General features: G+C 37.6%; 1 protein-coding gene across 1 annotated transcript in view; it reads right to left on the bottom strand.

The window, feature by feature from the left end:
• LOC122790920 (zinc finger homeobox protein 2-like) overlaps positions 1-24,113 on the bottom strand; it is a 515,963-nt gene that overhangs the window by 233,642 nt on the left and 258,208 nt on the right. The window contains exons 3-4 of the mRNA XM_044058604.1: positions 18,335-18,840; positions 12,619-12,841 (exon numbers count right to left, since the gene is read on the bottom strand). Of these exons, the coding sequence (XP_043914539.1) occupies positions 12,619-12,841; positions 18,335-18,840 (729 nt within the window). The remainder of the gene's footprint in view (positions 1-12,618; positions 12,842-18,334; positions 18,841-24,113) is intronic.

The raw sequence follows: 24,113 nt of genomic DNA, 5'->3' as shown, positions 1-24,113 counted from the left end.
TGTGGTCATAAATTCTTACATGAAATTAATCAAAGATTTACAAGTAATCTAAAAAGTTCAGGTTGCACAATGACTGCAGCAGTAAAATTGTACCCTTTTACACCATCCTCTAACTGAAATACGGCCATTACTTTGCTTTCTAAAAGGTAGTGCCATGAACTACAGCTCTGAGAAGTTAAAGAGCTGCTTATTGTACCCAAAGTGCAAGGTTTGATTCCTCCCACCTTCGTTTCCTACCTTGTGTCCCTCAGTTGCCCTGGCAAAGGACAATTTTTTTTTTTTTTTTTTTTGGGGGGGGGGGCTTACCTGGTTAAAAAATAGGTAAAATAAATTAAGAAATCCACCATCCTCAAAGCATCAAACTTTGATGCAGTTAGAATATGTGTTGAGTGAATAACTATTGAAAGTGTACTTGCTTTTTTGGCATTTTGATCTATCAAAGCCATGGCCTCAAGCTCAATGCCAAAAAGTGCATTGTCATCCCCTTTGGTAAAAACTCTGTATCCATGAACTACAACATAGGCGGTAGTATACTTAACACCGAAAGTCTGATAAGAGACCTCGGGACACAGGTGGACAGTAATCTCTCCTTTGATAATCACATCATCACAGTAGTCAGGAAATCCTTCTACTGGGCACACCTCATCACAAAAGGTTTCTCATCCAGAAAAAAAGAGGTCATTGTTCCCCACTACTCATCACTCATTAGACCCATTATAGAGTACAACACCCCTTTTGGTATGTACCTCACAAGACATCTACAACAACTAGAAAGGCTGCAGAAATACCTCACAAAGAGGATTACTGGCCTCAAACAGATGCCCTATGCAGACCGTCTCAAAAAACTCCAGCTTTACTCCATCGCATATCACCTACTCAGAGGTGATCTCTGCCTAACATACAAAGCTATGTCAAACCCAGAGCTGTTAGACATGCTCCACTTAAAGAAATCCCAATCCTTCCGAGCCACATGCTCTAGGGACCTAAACCTTGTCACCACAATGAACAGAACATGCCGGAGGGATAGGTTCCTGTCCCACAGACTTCCCATACTCTGGAATAAACTACCTATCTATATCAAACAAAGCTCCTCATTAGCACTCTTCAAGAAAAACCTTGATGATTGGATGGGAAATAGGAAATTCAGCCCGGGGATCACTTCTGTGGCTCTGCTCGACAGTGGCACAGGAAAATAATTTTCTTGAGTGGCAGAAGCCAGGGTACCTTTTTGGCTGGGCTTGTATAGGCCCTAGGGCCGATAGCCTAGTACCTACCTATGAACCTATAGCCCAAAGTGCTCATTCTTCTTACAGAATTCATGAGATCCTATTGCAATATTAGTTCAGACTCATGCATATGCATATCAGCATGCAGCAGTGATGTACTGTGACCTTCTTGTAGCTGGAAACATGGTGGATGAAAACTATCCCTATGCTGGTATACCTTTTACAGCGCTTGCTTTGAAAATTATACTATAATTCAAGTAGTGTGTGGAACGTATCTTTAAATGTTTGGAGAAAAGTCATGAAACCCTCATTTATACCATCACCTGCTTCTAAAAGTATATTTTTTTGACCTAAAGGATCTTTGAGTTACTGTGAAGTATTCAGTCTGACTCCCACTTTTACCACCCTAACATTAAATCTTACAATTTTCCAAGCTCCATTCTCATCTCTCAACATATAATCTCAGTGTTAGAGCTTCCCAGCTGTGTCTTCCACCAGCAGATGAGATGGAAAAAAGCAGCGTCTGAATTCTGAAATGTACTCGTTTCACTTACAGTGGCATATAACATTACTAGGCTGGAATTCAGCAAGCAAATAATCCTAAGATTAACTGTATCTGCTGTAACACTACCGCTCTGAAGTCAAAACTGTACATTATTGCTCTGCCACTGTTCCTTGCTGCCCTTTCCTTACTGATGCTTGACAAGAGTAAGGCTAAAACATCATAATAATTTCATCATAAAAATGATATATCCATTAAGAAACGGGACCAGGTCTAGACAGAACTGTCACTATAAATCAGAATGAGCTCACAATGTGAATAATCTTTAACAATTTTAATCAGCGTTCTTGTTTTATGCAGTGATTCTCACTTTCTTTTATTCCAAATTTAATTATTATATTTTATATTGTCAGCATAAACACAGAAGTCCATCATTGTATAATTCCTCACACAATAGTACAAGATGATATTTTTCTGTTATTCACCATTTACATGTATTGCTAAACAGGTATTTGACTTTTTTAAATTACTTGTGGATGCAAAGTTACATCAGATGTGTCTTAAAAATAAAGCTCTATACTCACAGCAAAAAGTCTATTTCAGGAGTCGAGCTTTAAGTTAGGCCAAACCAGCAATGATGATCACTACAGCAGTGTATGGAAATGAATTGGCACAGCAGGATCCACAAGTTTTTCATAAGCATCTATACATTTAACATCTTCCACATAATGCTGTGATATAGACTATGACCATTATAAAACAATATTTACTGACAAGAATGTAAATCATCAGTTAGAATACCACCAAACTATGTACTACTGTATTTGTTTCTCTGTTACATGTGCTAGTCTAGTCCTTATCTCATTCATCACATCTAGATATAAAATGGATAAAATCATGTTTTCCATAAATGTTTTCCCTCTTTCGTCTGCTGGCTGCTGGAGTCCTGTCCCATAGCTTTAAAATGTACAAAACTCATTTCTGTCACATAATATCATGCAGCTTACTAACACCAACACAGATGGTTTCTATAAATGTATCATTCAGTTTTAAAACCAAGTCCTTAGGTGCAGTGAGCACATAACCATACTTTTCCTGCAAGGAGTTAATGCAACATGCTGACGGACGCCCTCCTTAACTATGGGACTCCTACGTGCCACTGCTTGGCTTCAATCAGACAGCAGTCAAATGACAAAACTCTGCTCCAAAGTCTTGCGTAAACACGACATGCTGCTTTCTTTCCAGAAAGTGAGACCTTGAGCTAATTCTACATACACATTTCAACAGATCATGCCATACTATCAGAATGGGTGCATAGGTGGGTGGCATAGTTTTCAGTCCCGTGTACCCTGAGTCTAAACAGTGCAACTGGTTGATCACATGTAAATGCAATGGTAATGGGGGTCTTCCTCCCAGTGCCTAAGATCTGGGTTCAGAAATAAACCCATGATGTAATTCATATATCAAAAAGAAAGGGCCAGGGATTCCAGAGGATAATGCCATGCATACAACAATGATGTGAAGCTTTGCCAGGATGTGCCCACATGGTAACCGCTTTATTCTGTGTTATTTTTTTCTGGGGGGGGGCAATAATATCCATCTCTAAACACCCGAGTAAGTATTGAGAAAATTTACTGTATGCTGGGGTAACAGTTGTGCTTCCAGTAACTCACTGCTCATTGTAAACACACACTGCAGCCTGCCTCCAGTAAATCACTGCTCACAGTAAACAAACACTGTGACATTCCTCCAGTAAATCACTGCTCAGAGTGAAGAAACACTGTGCATTCCTCCTGAAAATCACACTACTCATTGTAAACAAACACTGTGTCATCCCTCCAGTAAACCAGTGATCCAATTAAAAAAAATTGTGCCATCCCTCCAATAAATCGCACTGCTCATAGTAAACAAAAGTTGTTACATTCCTCCTGAAAATCACACTACTCATAGCAAATATACACTATGCCATCCCTCCAGAAAAACACTGCACATAGTAAACAAACACTGTGCCATATCTCCATAAATCACTGATCATAGTAAACAAACACTGTGCCATCCCGCCACTAAATCACTGCTCATAGTAAACAAACTCTGTGCCATTCCTCCAGTAAATCACTGCTCATAACAAAGTGGCCTTCCTCCAGTAAATCACACTACTCATAGCAAACATACACTGTGTCATGCCTCCAGTAAATCATTGATCATAGTAAACAAACACTGTGCCATTCCTCCAGTAAATCACACTGCTTATAGTAAAAAAAAAACACTGTGTCATTCCTCCAGTAAATCACCACTCAGAGTGAACAAAAACTGTGCTGTGTTTTCAGTAAATCGGTGATCATAATACATGAACACTGTGCCATGAATCTAGTAAATCACTGCTCATAGTAAACAAACTTGTAGATTGCCTCCACTAAATCATATTGATCATAACAAACAGATACTGTGCCATGCCTCCAATAAACCACATTTCTCATATTAAACATACTCTGTGCCCTGCCTCCAGTAAATTACTATGCTCATAGTAAACATACTCTATGCCACATCTCAATTAAATTGCACTGCTTCTAGTAAATATACTTGCTGCCATGCCCCCAGTATATTACAGTGCTCCTAGTACACATACTCTATGCATTGCCCCCAGCAAATCACACAGCTCCTAGCACACATATTCTATGCACTGCCTGCAGTTTCTGTAAAGATATAATGATGCAGTAGACACACAGCCATTATACTTTGCTGAAGTGGCTCACTCACTGCACACAGTATAATACAACTCAGGCTGATATTTCTTATCTCAAATACACCTAGCAATTATAGTTGCCACTGTCCACTGCTCCTCTGTCTGAGGCAAAAAAATGAATAACTACGTTTGAAGGTTTTTTGTTAAGAGAGAAGCAGGCAGTGCATTTTCCCATTTGGACTGAAACCAGCAACAAATTCTGCAGCATAAGATTACCTGTTTTTTCAACATTTCCCTTGCTGGACAGGGGCATTGGGTGCTGACTTGTCTAAACATGGGCTAAACTTTTGGCTAGGCTTATAAGGGCCTCAGGGCCAATAGCCTACTAACCTCCTATGATCACAAGATCCTAATATGGAGTCACTTTTTGAAAGCTTCAGTTAATGACAATGGGGTCCCTAGCTGTACTTTAGATGTCTCCATGGAGATGCAGCCTGCCATACCCCTTCACAGGTAAAGCACCTGTCTACAGTAGAAAATGTCTTCATTCCACAAGGATTACAGTGTGCTCAGCTGGGAGGGAGTAGATAGGCATGCTTTTTTTATTATACAGCCAAACCATCCCAGGAAAAAAGAATGCTGTGGTGTCAGTCCACATATGTTCAAACTGCACAGCCACAGTAAAGGTGTCTTCTGATTCATTGATTATAACGGGCCTGCCAGAATTTTCTTGGTCTCCACAAGGAGATGACACTAAAGCAGTTCATCCTCCATCCACCTCCCCATAGAGATGTTAGCTGGCCTCCAGTCAGTCTGCCCAGCTGATCTACTACGAACAGAGGATGCTAGCCAAAGGCAGATTATTAGTGACACACAAGGATGCCTTGCCTTTGCACCAGTGAATCAGCTTACTTTCTTCACCTCTCACACTGAATCATAGTGGTAGCGATCTTTTGCTGCTCCATCATCTACTTTCAATACTTACTTTATAAAGTCCCCACTCAAAGGGGAGACGGTGCCTATCTCAGCAAACAGAGGGTGCAAGCCAGCAAACCAGGCAGGTATAGAACATTAGTCCATCTGAGAATAAACAAGCATACACACACATTGCATGCATAAACCTGTACATTAGATCTATCCACTTGTCTTTGAGAAAAGAAGAAAGTCACTGATTACAGCAACAACCCAAAAGGGGACAGGAGAACATACAAATCTAACATAGTAGGCTCCCCAGCTAAAGCTGGAACCAGACAGCCACTCTGAAACATTATTAACTGTACCACCACAAGATAACCTCTGATCTTACTGTATCCTCCTTTTCCATAATCCATATATACCCCTTTGAGTACAGACTGCAAGACCAGACATATATTCTGAAACAAACAGTATACATTTTACAATAAGATGGTGGATCAGACAGATGCCACCAAATTAGAATTCGCAAAATTTGTACTCTTTTTTTTTTTATTTACAGTTCTTCCTCACACCATAAGACGCTAAGATAGCACTCTATATTCACACTGTGCACTTCAGCCTATGTTGATCCCAGTAGGAACCCCATTTTCAAAGCAGGTTTTACTGTCACATCACCAAGAGTCACTACAATGACAATATTGTGCAGTGGCACACCAACCTTTTCAAGTAAAGAAATACACAGCAAAATTTTCAACAACAAAAAATGCATCCCAGTTTATCAGTTATGTTTCTCCTGTGTTCCAGTGCCCTTGAATCATTCCTGAAATGGATGTACTAGTGCCACAAACAGCACTAGCCAACCAATGATACATGGTTGGTGATCCTCTCAAGTCAATACCTCCCACTACCCACAGCCATGTAACCTCCCACTTTATGCTGACACCTAGTCTATCTCCTAACTCTGCTTCAGCACATAGTAATCAGGAATTCTTAATATAAATCTGTTCCGGTATTAGTATCAGAGACAACAGCATCATAATTTACACACTTCACCAGCAGATTATTTGGGCAGAACTTAACTTTGCTTTTTTTGAAGCTATAATATGTGTAGAAAGATATTTACAAAACTCTTTTTATCAAGGCATCTTGGGAGATATGTAAATTTCCCCTAGGGAAAAAACAGAAATATTTCAGCTCACTGGCTCAAAAATGCACAGTAATACAAGGCATTATAATAATGTACTCAGGTCAATAAGCCAGATTCCACAGTGGGCATATGTTTTCAGCTTTATTTCACCTACCTATCATATTACGTGTGGAAAATGGTTTATACTCTGAAACATTCAGCTTACAAGAATCCCCTAATCTTATTTACCCCCAGGGACAGGTACATTACTATATTGCCTACACAGATAAGCATGCCAACCAACTAGTTCCACCATAAGTCACACGAGACCTCCTATCACATACCAGCTTCTCTCTCTCTCTCTCTCTTTTCCTTTCTCTCAAACCAACAGGGAACTTTGCCTTAGGCAGTATTCACAGAAGTGAACAGGCTAGATACATGCAAAAGAGCTAAATGATGCAGAAATAAAACCTTTAAGAATGCTCTCATCTTGTGTTTGCATACACTGGGGTAATGAGGCAGAGAGCCTTATGTAAGACTGAAGACAGGGGGAGGGCTTTTAGTGATGAGAATTAACTGAACACACACATACTTCCATGACAAAGTGTAAACAGGCACAAACAAAGCTGAAATAATGAAGAGGCTATTGCAAACAAAAATTAGTATAAGTGCAGATAGCAACATACTGAAATGACTATTAAAATGTGAATGAATACAAAGTTGTATCAATGAAAAGGCAAATTATACAGATATATAGACACCTAACTATCTATCTATCTATATATATATATACATATATACATATATATATATATATTTATATAAATAAAAGTATGTATGTGTGTTTATGTATATAGTATGTATAGCACATTATATATATAATATACACACACACACATACAGACACGATATAAACATTTATATACTCACACATATATATATATATACATATACACACACACACACACATATACACACACACACACACATATATATATATATATATATGTATATGTATATATATATATATGTATATGTATATATTTATATAAAACAGTGTAAGAAACTTCTCTGTGTGGAAGATTTTCAGTCCATATATTTCTAGTTAATCACTGTATATTAATCAGATCAGACAACAGTAGTAGAAGTAGCGAACGTAAACTCGTCTTAAGTCAAAACAAAACAAAAAGTAATAACAGAAAATATATAATTGTACAGCATTACTAAGTATTCGAAAGTAATCCAAGCAAGGCAGGCAGTCTGTTTCCAGTCGAAAATCCTTTAGTCTGTGTACTTTTTGTAGTGTTTTGGTGTAAATGCCGCCCTTTCTCACCAATGGGCAAAAGCAAAGCATGGCAGGGAGTCATATCACTATACGATTTATGCAGCTATGGCATATTAATATGTGCACACTTGGTGGGCATTATCATGGTGTCATTTTTCACAAATGTGTTAAAATGTACATACGTAGACACTGCAGTAATGACCATGGCCAAAGACAGAAGACACAGACCATTAACATAGGTATGTTAAATATATACATACATTCACAAGAAGGTGTAATATTACATGTGGAGAAAAAAACATGCACGGTTTACCATCTTGTTCAGCTCTGGGGAAGTCACATAATCAGACAATGTTGCCAGGTTGCAACTGAAGTTAGGTTTGTGCATTTGGGTTTACTTAGTTAAAAATTATTCAAAAATGCAGATTTACAAAAGATTATATATTTTGAATTTGTGTTTTGCAGCTCATTTTATGGGTTACTTTTTTAGTGACCAGTTGTGGCATACAATGTATTACACTGTGAAGATTATGTCACCTGAATTTGTTTTCAGGAACTGCAGAGAACATAATAGAAAGCTTCCTAGAAGAATGACCCTGCAAATGTTAAGTACTAAGTAAGAAATGCAACATTTGCTTTGGCCATGGTGATGAAACACACTCTGAGTAAAGTTGTTTTGTTAAAATAGCAGAACAGAATTGATTAAATCAAATAAATAAAAATTACAGACCACGATAACAGAGAGGAGGGTGAAGAAAAGTCTCAAGCTCTTCCTTGTAAACAAAACGATGATCACAAGTCCTATAATCCTGTATTCTGCTGCTGAAATGTAATGTATTCTATATCCTCCTGTGCCTCCTGCAGTACCATGCCTGTCTTCACAGATAAATACTACTACCAGCCTACTCTAACGTTACACCACTGACTTTGTTAAAAAAAAACACTTCTTTCGGTCTCTACTGTGTACAACAATGTAGAACATGCACTGCTGTACAACTAGCTATATTTAACCAGTAATTCTCTATCACATCCTCCTTCCTAGCAGTCTCCCAATGAAATGCCTTATTGTATTATTGGTCTGAATAAGGCAAGTCACTTTCTGCTGCATTATTTCTAACCCAACTCTCTCCTTTTTGAACTGAGTATTCATGAAATGGACATTAATCCAACTCAAACCCTCTGCAAACATCACTGGACATGCATATTGTTTTGGTTATTCTGTTACCAGTATCATTTTAAACATATATGTTTATTTTTGTTTGTTTTACAGTACTAGTGTACAGTATGAATGATCGAACTATTCAAATACCGAACACTAAAACCATGGCAAAAATAGCTCAAAAATTCATATTACTGAAAATCGCTAACAACAAATGTACAAACGATCACAAAAGGTAAATAATTTCCTTTTGTGATCCTTACACCAAGCCCCAGTGGCAGTACTTTAGAAAGGGCAGTTGGTGCTGATCATAGACTCTCGTGCTGCAAATATAGACCATACAACTCGGTCAATAAGGAAATAAGGGTAACACATGGCTAGGCTTATAAAGGCCCTAGTGCCATTAGCCTAGTAACCACCTATGAACAAAAATTCTATGTTAATCAATGTAACAGAAAAAAAATAGATGAAATTTTTGTCATGAAAAACTACCAAAGTATTATTTAAAAAAACACAAAAAATTTGGGACCTAGCAGTTCTACTCCAAGAAATCCTCCCTTAGTTTCATATATCTTAGAAGTCTTGAACAGATAATTCTGACAACAGAATTAAAAACAGGGTCCCTGCTGGAGATAGCTGGATTCAAAATGGTTGATCAAACATGTTGCAAAGCTTTAAAAGGTGGGAGAGATAGGTAGGTATGACAAGGAGTACAAGCCATAAAAGTGACCAGTCACAACATAAATGCAAGGGCTGAACAAACAACTCAACACTTTCCTTGCCAGCACTTCCAGATAGAAGTGTGCAAGTTTATTGGTCATAATTAATGTTTTACATGATGGATGAACATAATAAGGGGTGTAGGGAAGGACTTGTGATTTGTAATAAGCTTGCACATTGTAGGCCCACCCCTCTGCTCACATACCCTCCAGTCAATCTACAGTATATACTTAAAACACATACTGCTAGGGCATGACTACCAATTGTATTAATAGCTAATCACAATACAGAGTGCAGTAGGAAATGTTCTGCAGTGATTCATAAATCAACAAAAGCAAGGTGAAAGTGGCTTTTTACTAGCTATTTTCAAAAAACTGGCTAAATCTGCTACTTCTCTTTCTGTGACTGTATCCAACCTTTAAATTAGTATATATACTATATACAAGCAGGGAGACTGTGGTGGTGGTGCTGCGGTAGGCACGTAAAAAATCTACTGCCAATCATTAGCAGACCGGAGTTCTGCTGTGGCGACCCCTAACCGGGAAAAGCCAAAAGACACAACAACAACTATATACAAGCAGGGGGTGCGTTGGGATACAATACCACACTGAGAATGCAGTACCCAACCTTTAAATTAGTATTCACTATATACAAGCAGAGGGTGCACTGAGATTAGGCATGTAAAAAATCTACTGCCAATCATTAGCGGACCGGAGTTCCGCTGTGGCGACCCCTAACCGGGAAAAGCCGAAAGACACAACAACAACTATATACAAGCAGGGGGTGCAATGGGATACAATACCACACTGAGAATGCAGTACCCAACCTTTAAATTAGTATTCACTATATACAAACAGAGGGTGCACTGAGATACAATACCACACTGAGACTGCAGTACTCAACCTTTAAATTAGTATATACTATATACAAGCAGAGGGTGTGTTGGGATACAATACCAGACTGAGGATGCACAGGAGATGGCCCCTGTAGTCCAGATGATCCTATACCCCAGACACTTTCCCGCACAAAAAAGCCTTTTCTGTTTTTTGATCAGGTTTTGATTCTGGTGTCCTGCTGCTGATGAACTGTGAATTCATCTAGTATGTCATAATTTTGTCCATTAACCCTTTCAGACATAGGCAGTTACTTTGTCCTATTGGTTGTACCATTTCTAATCCAGTTCTGATTCTTTTTGTTTAAGATGCAGACTGTTTGATCTCCTAATGCTCTTTACATGAATATATTCAGCCTGTGTCTAAATTCGAACATATTATGACTCCATTTTCAGAATATTATACTCCATGTTATAATAGATAACTGTCAGACATCTTGTGCTCATGTCTTAGTAACAGAAATGTACTTAGTTGGTTTATTTCCATGTCCATAAAAGACAATCAGGATAAGTAGGCTAATTCTGAAAAGATAGCAGCTTTCAAGTGATGAAAACTGACATCAAGTCTCTCACTCGTAAGGGATTTTGATATAAAACCTCTTCGTCAAGCTACGATAGCATGTCCACATTTTTCCTTTTTAATATCAAGTTCAACATAAGGCAATGTGGAAAAGCATTTCTTCAAAAGAGCAGCTGTGTGCAAGAACACGCATAAGGAAATTAAGTGCAGAATACTGAATGTTATGATTATGCTCCAAATTTCAGACAAACATCTTCCTTAAGCACCTTTCAGCACTGTTAAACTTAACAGCAGACAACACAGAACACAGTCTGGTGCATTTTCACAGCTTCAAAAGCTGTAACACACTTCTTTTTCACATACTAAAGGAAAAAAATGGCAGAGTGAAGTGTCTAACTGCATTTACATCCATTCATTCATCAGCAGGACATGGCTTCTGGCCACTCTCTAAGTCGTAAGCGCGACTTTCAAACTTGTAAAATGGTTTGCACCCCTTCACTTTTTTCTATATGTAGTAGTACATCAGAGTAGCTAAAACTATGTACACTAGAAAGAATTAATATTGAATCTCTCTAATCAGAACTAACTCATGACTTAAGCTTTGTTTCACTCCATTCTTGAGGTGATTTTTTTTTTAGCATTCATGTCTTAAAAACATAAGGTGGTTATTGTCAGAGATATGGTCATGTTTATTTGTGTTTGAAAAAAATATCAAACTGCAGATGTGCCAAAATAGCTATCCTATATCAATGATTATTATTTCTTGACTAGAAAAAAGTAACTCCTTTTGGGAAATGGCATACAATGAACATTTTTTCATCTGCTGATTGTTAAATGCAACCTTGTAAAATGACAAAACATTACATTTTTTGCATCTGTTGATAATTAAGTGCTGTCTTGTGTTATGTGTAGTACATGTGACAACAAAGGAAATCTGTTATAAGAGCACACATGATTAAGTGTGCATAGTTAACAGAAAATCATAGATTCTGGTTTTACTTTATAATTAAACCCTCCCAGTGCCAATTTATTAGTACTAATGACACCTTTCCAAAACCTGGCTAAATCATCTGGCTGCCACACATTAAAAACTTGCTGCTAAATATTAATGTTTCTTTAAATTAAGAAAAGCGTTCCCATTTGGGGGTAATATATAATCATCGATCATGGGATAGGTAAGACCAATCTCTAATGGAAAGGTATAGGTTAATTCAAGCAAAAAAGGGAAATTGGCAAGGCTTAAAATGGCTGGCAAGAACAGCTAGCCTGCTACTTATCTATAAACTTATGAATACATGAACCCTGGTGGTGATATCACCTTGAAGTATGGGTAGGTAAACCAGTTAACATCTTGGTTTTTTTTAATTTTATGCACTGGCAGTGCCTGTATCAGCAGCAGTATTAAAATGCTATTGTGTAGCTGGAAGCAAAATATTCATCAATCCTGACCTCCAAACTCTGTTGCGTAGATAATGAGTGATTATGAAAAGATATCTTTCTCTTGTTCATTGCAGAAAACCCTGACAGGAAGGCTCTCACCACTCAGAAATATACCCACAATGCAAAATGTTCCAGGTTCTTGTCACATACCTGAATCTACTTCCATGAACTCCTGAAGGGTAACAATCTTCCCCAGGTCGACTGTGCCATCATAAAGATGCTGAAGTCTGGCACTCTGTGATTGGCTGTTCTGGTGAGCCACAGAATGCAGGTGTTGCACCATGCTTAGTTTGGAGCTGCTGGTATAATCACAAAGGCAACACTGATACTGCGGAGTCTCCGACTCAGACAGGTCGTCCAGTTCCTGCAGATGCTGAAAAAAATGGCAGGTAGTGGTATGAAAATCTGGTCACTGTTTTGGCATGCCCTTCTTGAGAGAGATTTCAGAAAAAGACAGTATGTACACAAAATACCACAGCATGTTTCTTGTGTCTCACCATGTAAAAAAAAAAAAAAAAAAAAAAAAAAACTGCCTACACATAATTATGTTTCCAAATAATTTACTCTGAACTCACTATAAAAATAGACCTAAAATGCTAGAAGTGGCATATACATTTCTAAAGCCATGAGATATTTGCAGACCTTCAATTTTATATTTTCCAAACCTGGAGCTGATTTAAGAACCTGTATAATTTACAAGGGAGTGGTCAAAGTGTTTCTCTTAAGACATCACGTTCTCTCAAAGCAGTTTCAGATAAGACACAAGGGGGTTTGTCAAAAAGAGTAAGGTTCTGGCAAATTCTTCCATAGCCATCTGAGTGAAGTGCTCACAGATTCCATCAAACAGGTTGCTGTAAGAGGGACTTTCTCCTTCTTCCATTTATAGCAGACACAGAGTTTATTATAGCAGGATCTGGAGCATAGCAGTCTCAACTTCCCTCATCTGAGTGTAGAGGATTTTGTCCCCACACTAACATGTCTGAATGCACTTCTGTCAAAATGTTAGTGTCCATCTGCACCATCAGCACTGCAAGTTCAGTTAGCCACTCAGGTACCAGAGGACCAGGTTTGGAAATATGGAAGGAGGGAAGGAGGGAAGGAAGTAGGGGAAAAAAGCAGGTGACAGATTCCTGCCTTCCCTGAGGGGGAACAAGACACACCCCACCTTCCTCCAGTGGGGAGCAGGACACACCCACCTTCTTCAATGTGGAACAAGACACACCCACCTTCCTCCAGGGGGGAGCAGGACACACCCACCTTCTTCAAAGTGGAACAAAACATACCCACCTTCCTCAAGGGGGAACAAGACACACCAACCTTTCTTGAGGGGGTACAAGGAAGCTCATGATTCAGGGTGACAACTAATAGCAGCTGTGAGTCATCTCCTGAGGTATGGTCTCTCAGAGTAGCATATGGAAGGAAATTTATAAGGGCAATGTTGGTTACTGCTTAAATGGCTCCAATGCAGAGCACAGACAAGGTCCTGAGATTGGCGGGGGGGGGGGGGGACCAAAATTGATTGAATGCAATTTCAATAAACATGATGTTCAACTGAAACTTAGATCCAAAAATTTTTTTTTTTTTTTGTTACTAACTACTGTAAACATTTCCAGGTACATTTTACACTCTCAAAATGTAAGTGCACACAACATACATACAGTATTTGAAATGTATCCCTTGTGCTTAGTAAGTTAGTTTAGTAAGTCAACATGTATGCTCCCCAGACAGCCTAACCATAGCATGTTGAAACAGACATCTCAAGAGTACAAGAAATTAATAATGAGGTTAGTGTAGGCAGACGGCCAAAGGCAGAGTAATACATTAATGCACTTAATACTTGCCAATGTTTGCCAATAGTCAGAAAATAAAGGACAGACTTCTTTAAGGAGAAGACAGAATGCAAAAAATAAACATATATATTTATCATTAAAAAAGAGGTCTATTCCAGTTGGAATCAAAATATTTTGAATGCAAAAGTGGACGGTAATCATTGGTATAATTCACATGTATGTATAAAGCATGTATGTCTATACTTTAGACCTGGATTACATTTTGCAAAACATAAGACAGCAGGTGCATGCTGTCAGTCGATGGTTTTCAGTCTGGCAGTAAAGAGTAGCTCTATTGTATTGACAATACTATCTACATTTAAGGATAGTAATAAGGGCCTAGGTTCAAGTACACCTACGGCATTCTACTTACCAGTCTTTCTGCTTACTTACATTTACAAGTATTAAAGCAGTACAGCTAGAAATCAAAATACATTAAGTAATTATAATGCACCGCTTCCTGTTTATTCTACTAACTTGCTCAGCACCAGGGTTTGAGAATACAGTGATATTCAACTTTTTTAAAAGAGGGGATCATGCTAGTTGACATCCACTACAGTATGCAGTATTGTCTGCTTGTATTACTTCTGGGTACCATTTATACCAGAACTTTGAGTTTCTTAAATATCAGAGCTGGTAGGATTCAATCAATTCAAAGTAACTATATGCAAAATAGTTAAGGCAGCAATGTTAGCCAAAAAATTGTCACATCTTTCAGATGTTTCCAGAGGTTAGAACTAGTCCCAGCTGAGATAGACTTAACAGGAAATGGCATTAACTTGGAGTAAGATAAGTCGTAAAAGGAGCCTGACTTGAATCAAGCCATGCTGACACTAAGAAGAAAGAATCAGCCAAGCAACTAGAACATCATTACAGCGTGGTCTGAATGAAGCACAGCCTATGAACGCAGAGTGTCAAAGACACGTACTCCAGTGTATGCCAAGTTACACCAAAACATAGATACTACAGCACAGAGGCTGTTAAGTTCCTAGACAGAAATATGATGCTCTTTAACATTCATGCACCACTGCTACATATGTACCTCTCTCCCCAAACAAGGAACTGAAGAATCAAGGTACACATATGTTTGAGAGACATTAAGGGCCCTTCAGCCCACCAGAGTTAAGTCCAAATAATTTGCTGTCCTTCTTTTGCACAAATAAAATGCATCTTGCATCTACAGCAGCATAAACTTTATTTTTACTGAACACTTTCAATGGAAACACTTAAGGTAATATTGTTGCATAAACTAGAACTCCTTCCAACTTAATATAAAACGGAGGAGAACTGAGCATTAGAATAAGTTTTTTATCAAAATGCTTATCCCCACTTAACCTGGATAGTGTACAGTACCCCAAAATATACTTTGGGCAAATGGTAAGTTAGTTACGGGATCCAGTACAATGCACAAACTGACATCCAGTGCCCACACAAAAACATGACATCTGGTCACCACTGCAGACTTGCCCTACAAGAAAGCAAACACAACACCTGTAACAAATAAGCTGTATACAACACACATTGACACACACATTCCACAATCCACCCCACCCCCACCACAAAATGAAAAGTAAATCAATTATGTAACAAGTACAATCCTAATCACAGGCATGTTATGTTTAAGATAAAACAATATAGTGAACTAATTAAGGAAAGTATGAGACAGTTGTAACTGGCATAGGCTGCATTTTGTAAAATACTTTGGATCATTTTATTTGATGCACTGTTGGTTAAAATACTTGGTGTGAACACAGTAAACAGTGAGTGAAAGAAATAAACATCAAGGCAGTGCACTTTTCTAATGCAGAAAGTGTCAAAAGAGTCTTGAGTCACTATCTTTCTGAAACATTTCTTCTTTCAGAAATTTCCTTATATCTTAGTATTTAAAATACATTCTGCAAGATCAAATGTTATCTAGCAAAGTGCGGGTTAAGTACAGTGGAGACAGTCAAAGAGAATAGCTTCATAAGGAAATAAAAAAAAAAAAAAGGTGCCACAGTTTCTCCATCATGACAAGTAGATTTGTGAAGTTCCCCGAGACTATTATTGAAAAAGAATTAAGTGGAAAACGATCTTTGGATTTACAACCATTAGCAGCAGATTGTTGGCAGTGTGTCCATTGGGGAGTGATCGGATCAGAGAGAGTGACAGCAAGAGAGAGAGGGAGAAATCAATAAGGTACTTCTGGCAGAGGTTCAAACGCACACACTCGTACAGCACTAACAGCCATCTCTATCAATCTGTTTGATGAAAAATGGCACGCTAACATCTCCTTGCAGTTACCTGCTAAATTCTTAACCGTCTTCAAAAATGAGCTTCTGCTTACTCTCATACTTGGCAATGTGTTAGGCCAATGACCCCTAGCTTAAAAAAAAAAAAACAACTGTTTTAATTGCAAAATACAACATAACACAATTTAATTTCCTTAAAGAGAAAGATTTTATTTATTTTAGCCCACAATTGTGTGTGGCTTTTCTTCCATTTCCTCCTTCCTTATTCTCCATGCTACTTTATAATATTACAAAAAGGAAGCAATGTTTGTAGGTTAATGCCCAGTGGATGTTCAACAGTGCATTCACAAGAAATGCAATGTCTACCCACATCTACAGAGCACTGTGAGGTTAAAATGCTTGCGTATTTATGTACAATATATATATATATGTGTTAAACCACTCTTGTACAGTGAGTACTTCTAGACAGTACCCAAACTTCGTTGGGAAATCTATATTTATAGACTGCATAGTCTGCTTTGGTCTTTCTCAAAACAGTTTTGCAGGTATGTACTTAATGCTTGTAGCATTAATACTAGTAGTTGTAACAGAAGCAATGGTGGTGATATTCATTTCACAGGCATCTCCTGAACGTAAAGGACAGCTGTACTCCAAAACTGAAAAATACTTTTCATTATACTGTAACTGTTTACCTGCAGTTCTGCTGCCTTTGTATCAATCTAAGTGCTTTGTGCTATTTTATTTCTAATTTGTTATACACCAAGATTGCCTGAAAATTGCTACAAAGCTGACGTGATTTCATATTACAGCCAAAGCTCCTTGTTACCACAACACTCCCTATGACAATGTAAGATTACGTCAGAAATATAAAACACATTTGTGTCTCTCTCTTTCCACTTACAGTGGCAGTACTGTAAATTGCAACTTTCTTTTTGTATTACAGGCCATCTTCTAAACTACTCATTGTTTTAAGGTAATTTTGTATACTAGGCTTGAAAGAGAGCTTCTGAACAACCTCAGAATTATAGTTCCAGGTGACAGTTCCTCGATGATGTGCGAAGCTGGTCATCGTTGACCTACAATATCATAAACTCAAAAGATGAATTTTACATTATACTTGCTTCAGTCAGATTTTCAAAAAAATTCTAATTTATATACCTCGACTCAAATGCAAGTTTTAGTTTAGTCCAGCAGGGCCAGGAATATCATACTTAGTGTACTGGTCACACTATAATCTTTAGAAACCAGGACATCAAAGATTTCATTGTTTCAAAATAAAATTTATATATTTCGTGTGTGTGTTTGTGTGTGTGTGGATATGTTAAGTGGAAAATGTTGGCAATATTGTTTTTAAGCTGATTAAATAATTATGAAAACCTTAAGCTATGATTCTTGTGACTCTAATCATATAGCACAGAGCACAGGTGTACCTGAAAATGTTCCCAAACTACATTCTGAGATTTAAAAACTAAAAAGATGAGAACCCATATTAATATTTTACATATAAACACCATATGAAACAGCAGTATTTCTCTGAGGCAAGAAAATAGTCTGAAATTATCATGTGTTTCCATTCCCAAAAAATGTCATTATCTATACATACTGACAGAAAGAGAATTCTGTCCTAGTTTATGTACAGCAATGATGATGCCAAGACAAACACACTAGGAAATTACTGACCACTTCATGCATGTATCATATACCAAGTGTTCTAAAAAGTATTCATTTTTAACTACACTTTGTATGACCACTTAAGAGTACTATAAGGAAAGCCATCCCATCACAATAAGTGTAATTCCTATATACCTTGTAAACTTTGTGTCTGCTCTCATGAGTTCCGCTACTTGCATGAAGTCTCATCTTCTCTTTACTGTTGGATTCAAATTCACACACATTGCAACGCAGGTGGATTGGATTTGCTGGGTTGAGATGGCTTAGTTGTCGTTCTGCACTTGGGCCTCCCTCTTTCAGATGAGCAGCGAGCTGGTACTTTTGAGAGTGTTTGTCTGTCTTAAGATGAAGTTGAAAATTCGCCTTTAGCTGGGTGCCATAAGAACATAACCGGCAGCGGTGAACATCCCCAGTGATCTCCTTCCAGTCTTTCTCTGGGAGGCTGCGAACCACACTAGCATGGTACATAAGCATCTCTAAGCTGTCAGTCATAAAGGCCCTGCAGATGAGGCAAGAGAAGACTCTGAGTGGTGAAGGCTCTTCAGGAGACAAAGGTGCATCATCATCAGATGTGCCTCTTGGTAGGGGCTTCACCTGCTGGACACTGGCTACTCTTGCATCTGAAGGAGGATTGCCACACCCTATGATGAAACATCAAACAGAATTACAGGCACTGCTTTAAAGATTGTGTTTCTGTTACCAAATGCAAACATCAATGATAGCCTCTTTCAGCATTTGAAATCATTGCAAAAATCGGTGCAGATTCTGACTACCAGTCAAAGAATTGCCAATGAAAATGTTGTATAACAGTGATGCTGTATGCATTCATGTGTGTGTGTGTGTGTATACACACGCACCCATGTGTGTCACACAGAAAAAAAGTGCATACACACACGCACACAAACACACACACACACACACACACACACACACACACACATATATATGTGTGTGTGTGTGTGTGTGTGTGTGTGTGTGTGTGTGTGTGTGTGTGTGCATGCATGTATGTATATATTTATAATATTTTTATTACATTAGTTTATGTCTGGCAGCTGGCACAGATGGTAAAGTCTGTGATCCATAGTTAGCACATGGTTTGATTCACCTCAGCCTTCATCTGCATATTGTGTGACCTTGAACAAGTCATTTAAACAGACAGTGCTTGGGGCAACTGGGAACTTCAGCTAGGCTCCGCAAGCTTAGTAACTAGCAATGAACCTACAAATTCATTGGTTTGACTTCCTTACAGTAAGGAATACAAATACCAGCAAATCAAAAGCAGGTAAACAATGCAAATATTTTTGTAATTACAAGCATGCTCAATACTTCACAAAAGACAACCATGGTGGCCTTCATTGTAGCTAACTAAAATACATTTAAAAAATATGGTCAGTGTCCAAGGCGAGTAAACGGCACCTGTGTTCACCAAACAAACTGTAATGCATTGCAGCTCTTAAACAGTATGGTTTAACCCGGAAGTTGTTACTTTGTATGCCACATTTACCCCCCAAAAATAGAATATCCAAGGACAGAGGACACCTCAGAAGATGGCAATGCATTTAGTACAGTGTTACAGAAAACTTAATTCACTGAAAAGGTAATGTACATTTTATCCAGATGTTGTTCCAGCATGTTTACTACAGCAATATATAATTTACTGACTCTTCATTTAGGAATCACTGCATAAAATGCTTCCGCACCTTGATGAAATGCTAGTAAACAGGCCATAATAAAAGAATGAACTTACTGATGATGCAGTACTAAAACTGGAAAGGTTTTTATTAGAACAACAAATGGCAGGTTAGCCTGTGACAGCAGTGAAGTGACAGTTATGTTAAATGTCCAGATACATGTCAATCTCTTAAAGCAACAAATCATGATAAAGCGAAAAATAATGAAGGGAAAAAGGTCTCATGTCTGGAAAGATCTTCAATTATTACTCTTATGAACTTGCAATGTTGTTAGAATAACATGTTTTGCATTAGTTTGCATTTTCTGAAAGATATGAAGCCTGAAACTCAAAGGTCTGTCATTGTTTACTGACTTCAATCCTTAACGATTTGCCAGAAATCCATACATTTTATGAGAAACAGACCAAATATATGAGGCAAAAATCTCAAAGGATGACAGGTAAGCCCACAGTACATAATTCGAGGCAACCCACTCCTGACAATGTGTATTCGTCATGTGCTCTGAGATCTAATTGTACAGCTGTGAGTATATAGAGAAATGGCATGCATAGCAGATAAACTATACGTTCTGTCTACATAATTTTCTGGGGGGTTTTTTTGGTTTTTTTTTTGCTTCTCTGATTTGTTTAGTCCTTATGTTTATTAAGGCTATATATATATATTACAGGATAACTCTGTCCTCAGAACTTCTGTAATACAGTAAGAGTTGAAAGCTTGGGCCCACAAGTTAACAGAGGACTTGTGGATAAAGACGCAATGTACATTAAAGCCTGTCTTTCAACTCTGAAACTACAAATTAGATAGTTAAGGGAAAAAAGCAAGAAAACATGTACAGGAATAATTGATATATGTGTATTATAGTTCCTTTACAGCTCATGTTACAGCTGAACTCATTTCCCCCTATTTGCCAGCAGTTCCTTACATATAAACAGATTTAAAATCTACAAGCAAAAACAACATAGACAGTGTAGGAAATATAACTATAAAAATGGGTCTCAAAAAGTTTAAGAAATAGCAAATATATATTTTTTTCTTCTTTTTATTACTTATTTATTTAATAAAATCAATTTTAGTCACAGAGCTGCATAAGCAGAAAAAAAGGGACACTGTGAAGGTCAATATGTAAACCATAATAATGGAATACAAAACCCTGAAAACAAAACTTTCAGTAATCACTTAATTATAGCTGCTAAGAAACATATCCCATTAAAAGCACCACGCATGCAGATCTTAAAAATGTACACAAGCCAGGTAGAAATGAAGATAAAAGAATCAATAAATAAATGCTACTATTTCCTGATGCCTTTGCTTCTTTGTATCTTTCTTGTAACAAAAACAGAAAAATCTGAAACCGTAAAAATGATCGGCCTTCTCTAAATGCTGCTATACAGATTAAGGGATTAATGCAGTGTTGTGCTGCAGGGCTTCTGAAACAGGTACAGACAAGGTGGCAATCTAAAATGTTTACACCGTGAATACAGTGGGGCATTTAATGTGTACCCTCCAGGGATAAGAGGTTGGATGCTTGCCAATAGATGTCATTCTTATTAAGGATCTATGCAAGTTCTAGATGCTGTAATTGTATACCCATCTTAGAACAGCTAAATTAGTTTAAATACCTCAGCTCTGAGGAGTCCAGTGCTGAAAATAGAACTGCATTTGCTGGATACTGTTTTAACCTGTTCACACAAGTGGGGAATAAAATTCAACTTATGGTGCTTCCCATCAAATCTTAATGCATATATTTAAGAGAAGTGGACAAATAATGTATTGCTTTCTGCAGTACTAAAACACCTTTTAAGCCATGACCACTAATGGGCAGCAATAAATATATTTTTTTAAATACTGGCACTACGTATTTACAAGGTTAAAAGAAAAAAATACTCTGTAATAACATGCATGTTCTTAGAAAAGAAGGGGTTGATGGAGGTGAGGACTGCCTGATTAAACTCCAGGATGTAACAGTCAATGAAAAGACAATGTTTTTGAGGGATTTTAACAACTCTATCACCATCTGGGTAAACTAGTCTGTGTCAAATAAATGTGTCCAAATATTAGTTGAGTATGTTAATCAAAACAAATAGGAACAATAGTAACTAGGGATCACAATATCTTCAATATCATACTGGCAATCCCCGATCCTTCTGCTTCCAATCCATGGTTGTAATTAACACTGATCATGACACCATCATAGATTCATAAATTGTTACTAGGTTAATGACTAGAAGGGGGTGCTTTCTAAGCCTAAGCAAGTTTACCCAAAAGAATAACGATGCCCTGTATCCAAACAAAACATCGAGGGCCAGGCACTTATAAGCTACCTCTGTCCATAAGGGACATAAGGCTCACCATTAACCTAACAGTATATCCTTCCTAGACTTTACAAAGGAAATTTTGATGCAATAAATAACATATCAAAGAAAATAGATGGGATACTATCCAGATAAGTCTGCTTGACACAAACAAGTATGTGCAAGATACTGATAATGAGTTTTATATTATTAACTCCTGCATTCATGTTGACAGGGGTAGAGCACCTATACATATTTCAAGCTCAGCCCAGGAATATACATAAAATAAACAAACAAGTTTTCAAAACACAGTCAACAAATAATAGCGGAATAATACATATGGGGAAAATAAAAAATACATAATGAAAAACAAACAAGTATTCCAAAAGCAGTAAGAATATAAGAATTACATCAAGCTACGCAAATAATGTGCGAACAATGAATATTTGCACCTTGAATGCAATGAAACAGTTGAATATGATGATAATATTATGCAAGCGATTACATGGACCTTAAGATGCCTGGCCATATACAGCATTAAGTAGACAAACGTAAAAGCTGTTGCCTCCCCTGACACATACATAATACTGCTTAGCTCCCAAATCGAGCAGGGCCTTACATGATACCACTGAGGTAACTTTGTGTCTAAACCCAGGGATCGAGACAAGCATTAAAGATAGCCAAAGTAGCACCTTGTTTGACCCGTAGTGGTAACTTATTCCACAGGCTGGGAGTACCTTGTGTTAGGAATTTATCCCTCTAGAGAATATTGTTTGTGTTTTGCTGTTCCTGGTGTGGGAGTTTGAAGAAGCACTGGTTCTGCAAAGAAATAGGTCAAATAGGATTCAGTCTTTCATGGCACAAAAAGCTAAATAAGCCACCTTGGAGCAGCTGACATGCTACTTGGTATAAGTAAAGTCATACAAATCTTTTGTGATAGTTTATGAATTGAAGGCCTTTAATTGTTCTTGATTAGATATCTTTGGGATCTTTCCAGTTGAGCAATATGCTTGGATTTATATATCTGAAATGGGGCATTGCATTTGATATTAAGTCTGATAAGCGAAGAATGCTGGGGTAGGATGACTTCTTTGGCTGTTGAAGATATTTCCTTGGTAAAATGGGAACAGACAGAAGGGTTTCCTGACTACAGTGGAAACATGATGATCAAAATGAGAGAAAGGTATCTACAGAAGTACCCAGGTCTCTTCTGAATTCTCTGCCTGTAGAGGAGTACAATTTATAACATAAAATGTAAGAACAGCTTTTCTGCTAAATGCTACTATGCCATGCATTTTGCTTTAACTTGAGACTGTTTTCAATATACTGGATATGTACAAATTTCAATCACTGCTGTAGTTGTTAGTATCAGTGGATGAGACAATAATAGTATCCAGCTTGCAGGGCTCCTTACTGAAATGTCAGCACTTGAAATACAAAGTGGCAACAAGCCAAAAAAAAAAACATATATATATATATATATATATATATATATATATATATATATATATAAATTAATAAAAAGACTGAAAACCCAGGAAAAGAGTTAATCTTGAAAAAATCCTTCTTCTCCATTAAACTGCTGTTTGCTGGAGGGGGGCACATCTCCGTGCACTACTGATGTAGAAGCAAGCCCCCCCCCAGACACACATATATATATATATATATATATATATATATATATATATATATATATATATCAACTCCGAGAATGCCATACCTTGGAGAAAAGACAATATTCCAGGGCAATGCCATCTTGGACTTGTTATATGCATATCCTTTTTTCAGCCATTCAGTCTCTGTGTTTCAGGACCTGCTCTAGCATTTCCTAATACTTCAAATGGATACTGATTGCAGTCATCAGAATATTCACTTGGATGTCTGTAAAATAAATGCTAAACATGAGATGGCCCTACATGGAACCTTGTGGCA

Source organism: Protopterus annectens, chromosome 16.part0 (genome assembly GCF_019279795.1).
Source record: "Protopterus annectens isolate FY-2018-M chromosome 16.part0, PAN1.0, whole genome shotgun sequence".
Lineage (NCBI taxonomy): Eukaryota > Metazoa > Chordata > Ceratodontiformes > Protopteridae > Protopterus > Protopterus annectens.
Note: the sequence above shows the minus strand (reverse complement) of the source record. Positions and strands in the feature narration are given on the sequence as shown.